Raw genomic sequence first — 8017 nt, 5'->3', positions numbered from 1 at the left:
AATGGTATGGATGATGTTTCGATTTAGATTACAAATTAACCATGTTTTTCTCACCCTTCGGCTGACTGTACAATACAGGTTCAGGTTCCAAAGCTATTATTTAGGACCTAAATTTTAGGTGGCCATGTTAAGAACTCTTCATAAAGTTTCCAACAATTTTTTATGCCCTTGTTTATTAGACTTGAAGTGAATATGTTTTTCCTGCGGCTCATTCACAATAAACAAGAATAGCCTACGTTTAGGGTACCGGTAGTTGTAGATCAAAAATTAAAACTGTAATCGGTTGAGGGGCAAATCACCCCAGAAACCATATTATATTTTAATCTATGAATACACACCGGATTTCCATTCCCAATGACATCCTAAAGTGACAAGCTACGTAATCTAAGCCCTTATACCAGTGCTTCTTAAACTTTTTTAGTATTGTTCACCCCTAGCATCTAACTCCAGATTTCATTCACCCTTACTCATTATAGTTTGAAAGTAGTTTTCCTTGTCTCATTATGTGATAATACTATCTCGTGTATATTTCACTGAACAAGCTGAACACCTGGAACATTCGCCCTGCTCGCAATCAATCATCCATTTCTGACGGTTCACCCTTATTCACTCCTTTCGGTTGGTCCACCCCTGCAAAAAATTTATTCACCCTGGGATGAACCATACACCTGATTAAGAAACACTGCTTTATACTACTGCAGCGATTTTTCAGCTTTAATACACTTTTTTAGGGTTTATATAATGCGGAATATTACTGAGGCTACTTCAGCTTGCATATTTACTAGACATAAAAAGTTGATGGAAAATTGAAATTAAACGAAATTTCAAATAATCCTAATTATATACTGTTGAAAATGAATTAAAGAGTTATTTGAAACGTTTAAAATTGTACCTACCTCTGTATGGGCTTTAATATTCTTACTACATCTCCCTACTACCTCCAACCATTATGCTCCAAATAATACTCTTTTGTATGTTATAAAATTCGGGTTTTTATGCATTTAAACCGCCAAAACTCGAAGTATATATTTCAGTCAGGTGGCAGTTTTCCAAAAAGTTACACCTCATAAAAAAGAATCACCAAAAAAGTGTCGGTATTATTAAAAAACATTTGCGAAAAATCTTTAGCACAAATACAAAATGCTAACATAATTAGCAAAACGGACGAAATACTAGAAAAAAATCGCAGTACAACCATTCTTCTTTATGTTGTGGGCTTTTTTTGAAGTTATCACAAGTATGGAAAATGTCCCTTTAAGGCAGGAAGCTTTTTGTGCCGTTTTTCACCTTATCTTCTCTTTACTCTAGGCGAGCAACACTTGTGTCAGCGTGGGGAAGAATTAAAGAATTAAGCCTGGAAATAAACAAAAAAAAGTTTATTTGTTTCTGTCTAGTTAACTCAATAAGGCTCATAACGAAAAACTAACTTTTTTGACACTAGTAAATGTCATTTTAAATGAATAACAAGTCAAGTCCAAAGGCAGATCCTTGTCATAAAAATTAATCGTTAACCTATTAAAATGGGTAAACTGGTCCTGATTATGAGCAATAACTTAACTAAAAAATAACACAAAACGCAACATATAGCAATTAGCAAGCAAATTGTTATATGTACAAATCTTAAGATAAATAACACAATTTTATAATGAAAAACGCCCAATGAAAACTCTTCATATTAATCAAAGTCATTGTCCGAAGACTTAAGCCAAGTCAAGTAATTTTGTCTAAAATACTTAAGTCGAGTCAAGTCACTTGAAAACAGTGACTTGAGTGCACTTAAGTCAAGTCATTGCAAAACTGCGAGCAACAAACTTTATAAAACTTTAAATGACAGGACTTCTGCTTTTAAACCAATAATAAAAGAGCTTTAAAAGCATTTTACCGCCTTTCCTTTAGGTTTGTCCTTGCGAAACATCTATGGTTTTCACCAGTTGTAGTTGCCCGTCAGGTCCAAGTTGTAACTTAAAAAACATTCTTTGTTATGAATGAGGCCTTTGTTAACTCGTGAAACTATTTTGTGGACAAAATTTTGGAAGGAATTAGAAAAAAAAGTAAAACAATGAACTTACTCGGACATAACTATACATTTTTTTTTCTTTTTGCTATTTATTTTGACAGACTTGTGAAAAATTATCGAAATTGATAACTTAATACCTTGAGAATGATTTTTTCATTTGAGCTGGTTATTTTAAAATGCCTTCCTTACAGTTCAAACAATGTCAGTAATTTCCCGGAAATGCCAGTCAATTATTTCCTATATTCTTCTTGCAACCCAAAAATATTAATTTCAACTTACCGAGTGCATTTCTCCTCCTAAGCTGTTGTTGCTATTGGTCAGGAATTGCTGGATCACGTTGTTTTGTTGACGATTCTGTTGGGATGTCTAAAGTATAAAAGTAAATTTGTATTTTATTTTAAAGTAACTTGTGAACGATTATATTAAAGCAATGTCCGATACTAAAACAATTTCTATATTTTCATTTCAAAGATGGAAAAACCAAAACTTTTGGAATTTAATGATTCTACATTGTGCAAGTCATTGTGTTTTGGGTTGATTTTGAAAATATTACCAACCTAGTACCCTATATGTTTTTATAGTTGCTCAAGTTTTATAAACTTGTAGAGCTTCAAAATCTGTCAACAATTTTTTTTTTCATTTGGCTAAAATGGGCAAGTGGTTAAAAAGTTATGGATTTATAAATCGTGTAACTTATTTTTTTATGACAATAAAACAAATCACAAAATGATTCAATAAAAACCAATTCCCAATTTTCCACAATTAAACAAATAATTTTAATGTTAGGTCAAAAAACGCATAGTTGTAATAAATGGGACAATTTTTTTTTTGTAAATTATCCCTTCGCTTAAAGTCCGCATTCTCTAACAACGCTAATAATATTCGTTGTTTAATTTAAATCTTTTTTACGTCAAGCAACAAGCTCACACCTCAGTCTGTGTGTTTAAGATGGTCCCAAGTTGCTGTAAGTTTCCACCAAGGGCGATGGCGCCTCCAGTGGTAGCGGTCTGCTGAAAACCCTGAGTTCCACCGACAACCAACGAAGCACCAACATTAGCAGTGGTCGTACCGCTCACCTGCTGGGTCTGTGGCTGTGTTATCTGAAAGTTACATGATTTTAGCAGTTTCTTCAAGTGGTTTACAAATATTTTTATCTTTGCAAAACCCTTATGCTTTTTTGAAACAATAGCTTAAAATAATGGCCAATGTTGAAAACAGTCAAGATTTTAATTTTACCAAAAAGTAGTTAATCTCACATTGGAGCATAGCGGCTGGAGCTTGTAGTAAAACGTAATAAGAATATCAAATGAAGAAGTAGCTAGCATTTTGAACGTTTCAAATAACTCTTACCTCATTTTCAACATAGAGCTATAGAGAATCTGACATTCAGTTCGCTAATCTGACACTCGGTACACATACTAACTATGCATAAATTGCATATTGCATACTGTAATAAGCTGTCGGATAATTGATTAATTATTATCAAAAATTTCAACTAAAAATAATATAGAATATGTTTTGTTGACCCCTGTAAACCTTTCTCACTAACCCCATAGTTTGAGAACCGGTTTATATATTTGAGAACACAGTATAAGAACATAACACGACTTACAAACTGTTACAAGGCAACTGAAATAGAAGTTTGTTTAAAATTAAAAAAAAATTACATGGAGGGGGTCAGAAGGTGTCATTATAATATAGATTTTTTTCTTTTTTGCTTGCACAATAGACTTTGTTGACCGACTCGTTTTAGTTATCCCCTCTAAAGACCTCCATTGTAGTATAAAATGTTTGATGTTGGGGTTCAAGATTTCATATTTTTACATATGTGTATAAATTCTATATTAGTCATATATGTGGTATATGTGATATATGTCGTCCAACATCAAACTTGACGGATTTTTAGTGGGATTTTGACAGATTTTTAGAATAAAATTCATAACAAAAAACACGTTTACAAGACTTGCCTGTTGTTGAGGTATTTGAATGATTTGTTGGTTTCCATCAACAGACACTAGCTGGCCATTCTGTGACAACTGAAGAATCTAAACAATTTCACACCAAATTGAGTTTTGAAATTAACTGCAACAGTATACACGGTCTAAACTTAAAAGCCCAGGTATTTGTCTGATCTCAGATTTTAACCTGTCTAAGTTAGTGTTTTAATTTGTCGGTTCAGGCAAATTAAGATTGAAATACCCAGTTTACAAGAGTTTCATAAACAAGCCAGGCCTAAAAAAAATCTAACACGTGTTTAGCTTTTCAAACTAAAACATTGCATATCACTTTTCAATATAGCTTTTTTATGAATAACCTGTCCACCATAATGTAACGCTTATGTTTGTCCAGCTGTTAAATAACATTTTTAAGAAATGGCAAAAAATGCCTGTAGCTTATACAAAGGCTCACCTGTCCACCGGATTGTGTGAGAAGTATTTGTCCAGCAGGTGTTGAACTCGCAACGGTTGAGCTTACAGGTGTGGGTTGGGTCTGCACCACTGTTTGCTGGGCTTGGTTGGGAAGTGAGTAGAAGTACTGGACGTTCTCTGGAGCTGTAGATGCTCGTACTTCTTCCTAGATAGATTTCACAGACGAATTTATCATCAGTTTTCACATAATGGTTTGAAGTTGTAGTAAGAATATCAAAGCCCATAGAGAAGTAGGTAGATATTTAAATGTTTCGAAAATCCCTTTATTCATTTTCAACAACTAACCTTCTTTTTAGAAAAATGTTTAGCAATTCTATGTTTCAAAGACAAAATCCCATTATAGACTTTTTTGGATTAAAATATTTAACACTTTGCAATAAGCAGAGCGAGTATGTGGTCTCATTTTTTACAGGATTCACAAAACTTATATAGTTGCATTGTATTTTTTGCAAGTTGAAAAGGTTAACAAAGTTTTGTTTGTAATTCAATACCAATTCCCTATTGGGGTGACCTTAAACTGTTGATTGAGAATTTAACAATGTTGCAAGACTCACAACATACAAATCAACAACATACAAATCAACAACATACAAATCAACAACATACAGGTCTGCGAGCTGGTTTCAGCTCCTCCCTTGGCACAATATCGATCAAGAAATCAAACTGGTCGAACTTTGTGATTGCGGTTGCAATGTCATTTCTCTGCAATAATTAAATTTGGCTGATTTTCGTAAAAAAACGCTAGGACATATTTAATGATATGCAACTTGACACATTTTAAAATATTCAAGTAGAACTCAAATAACTTTACTTTTATATTTTTAGTCTCCTTAAAATCAAGTAAAATTAACAAATTACATACCAAGCAATTGCATACATAGTAAGTTAATAACCTACTTGTAATGTCCTTCTTTTATTTTCTTCTGTATGAATCCAAGCTCGCAAACTCAATTCTAACAACACAATGTTTACTTTAACTACATATACATATACATAATAAGGCAATATTGTATTTCTCACCAGTAACAAACATCTGGGCAGCTTTGGCAAAAAGCAAAGGTGCTTCGGCCGATATCATTTTCACATCATCATCCATTTTCATAATCTTCTTGATTCTTGCAAGCGGTAAGTCTTGCACTTTGAAGTCATTCTGTAGAAAGAAGATGATAAACTAAGTAAAATAGGATGCACAACACCTCACTTATCCTACTCACAAGTATTTAGGTATTTTACGAAAAAAGCGTTTTTTATGGATTTTTTATTGTGCTCATAATGTTCTTATGCTAGTCATTAATTCAAACACAAAATCAAACAACACAAACTAGAGAGTATTAAATTTAATGATAATTTTTCGGGGTGTGACACACACCGAAGTGTTTACTGAGGGCGCAATTGCCATGAAAAGGAACGGGAATTGCATTAATTCCCGTTCCTTTCTGCGCAAAGATTTTTATGTGGAATGCATGCTCAAAACCTTGCCAGTCAGTTATTTAACATAAAATATAACAAAGTCTAGTAAATTCAAACTGAAAAATAGCCTTGATATTGTATATATTACAAAATGTTGGAAAAAGATTTGACTTTGGCGACTTTGGCCACAAACTGTCCAATGCAATGTGAATATCTACCATAACCCAAAATGTAGAGTTAACAATTCTTAAAAAGACTGGGTGTAATTTTAATTTTTAACCTAGAAACCAATAAAAATACTGCTCAAAAAAGAAAACAAAGCAAGGCAAAAAAAGCTCAACATTTTTTATACCGATGTGACATGCTGCACTTCTTGCAATTGATTTTGCCAGAAATGTTGAAGAAGTTGTTGGGCCTCGCTTGGTTGTGGCGGGGATGAAGCCGCTTGCTGGACCTCTGAGTAAAAAGTAAAGAAATTTCATTATTTCGTTATTTCATTATTTTTCATAATATTTCGGTGACTGTGGAATGGTGGTTTCATATATTACCGTCCATGCAAGACATTCTGCATTCTGTGTCCAAATATTTTTTTTAAATAAACTTGTGTGCACACCGCAGGTCACTCTCACTAAACAGTGTGGCAAGTGCAAATGTGATTTTTTTTTAATAGACTAATCCTGCACCCCTAAAAAATAAATATGCAACACATTGTCTCATATATTTTTGTAATAGGGGGGGCTTTAGGAAAATAGGGTTTTGTACTCTTAGCAGCGACATTGCTGAGAAGTGTTTCAGTTGCAAAAAATAGCCCAAACTGGCAAACCTTCTGTTGCACTTCTGTTGCACATACTGTTGTTGGCAGTAATTATTGAAAGTAGCTATTTAATCAGATTACTCTTTGTACCAATACGTAGGTAACTATTGAATTGAGTTAGGATTAGCATTTGGGTTTGGGTGGTAGTAGTCTTAGACTTAGTTTCCAGAGTTTTGCATCAACAATAATTTTTTTTGGAAAATGATTTAAAAATCTTTGTTAGTCAGGACAGCCAGGTTAATAGCCTCAGAAGGGGCCTATAGGCCAATGTAGAAAGTATGGCAAGAGCACCAGCGAATTTGTTTTAATCTTTTAAAAGTGCACACTAAAAAAATATGAACTGCACCCCAAATTGCGCGGCATACGTTTACAGTGCAATGTATGCAATCACAGAGTGCATCGGAAAAATCATAAAGTACACCAGAGGTGCACTTTTTTTACCTTTGTTGCACTCGGTCACCTGTATTTTTTCGGCCGTGCATTTGCGAAATCGCGTCCAAATCTGCCATACTTTTCAGACTGGCCTCTAGGCTGTTTACCTTTATCGCTTGTTTACGCTTGCACTTGTCAGTGATTATTGTATATTTGAACTAGTTTTGTGTCCAGGTAAATAGCCTCTTCTGTAATTAATACACTGATCGAACTAATTTTAGCAGAAATAGATTTTGGGCATGTATTTTTAAGCGGCATAAGCATCTACCCTATGTCCAAAGTTTCTAATCATCTGGCGCACGCCAGAATTAGTTCACTAAAACTTTAGAAAAAGGTTGTAAGATTAAAAAACATGATCATGCAAAAAACATGAATTATACAACTACACACCTGAAAATATCCTATAGCTTATTATTTAATTATTAAAGATATAAAGATAGTTAACACAACTTAAGCAAAGAACACTTTAATATGAAAATTTGTTCACTAACCTATTGTTGTAGGTCTTACTGAATTGTTGCCAGCCGAAGATAATATGTTAGAGGTGACAACCAAACTCGGCGGGGTACCGGTAAGTATTGTACTCATTGTATTTCGTATTAAACACCTTTAACACTTTTAAAACTTGTAAAGCACTAAATAAACAATTTTAGAAATTATTTACAAACGCATTCAACCAGAAAAAATTGTTACGCATTGATACATTAATAGAAATCGTATAATTTAAATTAAATAAAATTAAATTGCATTTCTCGCATCTAAACATATTTTAGTTCTTCTAATATTGAAAGAAAACTAAATTGACTAAAATAAACAAGTTTTAGTTCTTCCTCTGTTTTAAAAATAGAATACGACTTTAGCATTACGTTATCAGAATTATATGGGTAATGTAAATAGACACGGCTTTGTGTAAAC

General features: G+C 33.3%; 1 protein-coding gene across 1 annotated transcript; it reads right to left on the bottom strand.

The window, feature by feature from the left end:
* Positions 1–1046: 1046 nt before the first annotated feature.
* On the bottom strand, positions 1047–7727 carry LOC146157530 (uncharacterized). Its single transcript, XM_083387836.1, has 11 exons — positions 7594–7727; positions 6209–6312; positions 5467–5596; positions 5344–5399; positions 5053–5148; positions 4427–4591; positions 3985–4062; positions 2947–3117; positions 2297–2383; positions 1883–1961; positions 1047–1354 (listed from the first exon to the last, which is right to left on the bottom strand). The coding sequence occupies exons 1-10, from the start codon at positions 7688–7690 to the stop codon at positions 1893–1895; spliced, it is 1053 nt and encodes a 350-aa protein (XP_083243962.1). The 5' UTR covers positions 7691–7727; the 3' UTR covers positions 1047–1354; positions 1883–1892.
* Between the last annotated feature and the right edge of the window lie 290 nt (positions 7728–8017).

Source organism: Ascidiella aspersa, chromosome 4 (assembly GCF_963924565.1).
Source record: "Ascidiella aspersa chromosome 4, kaAscAspe10.2, whole genome shotgun sequence".
Lineage (NCBI taxonomy): Eukaryota > Metazoa > Chordata > Ascidiacea > Phlebobranchia > Ascidiidae > Ascidiella > Ascidiella aspersa.
This window is presented reverse-complemented; position numbering and strand designations above follow the sequence as displayed.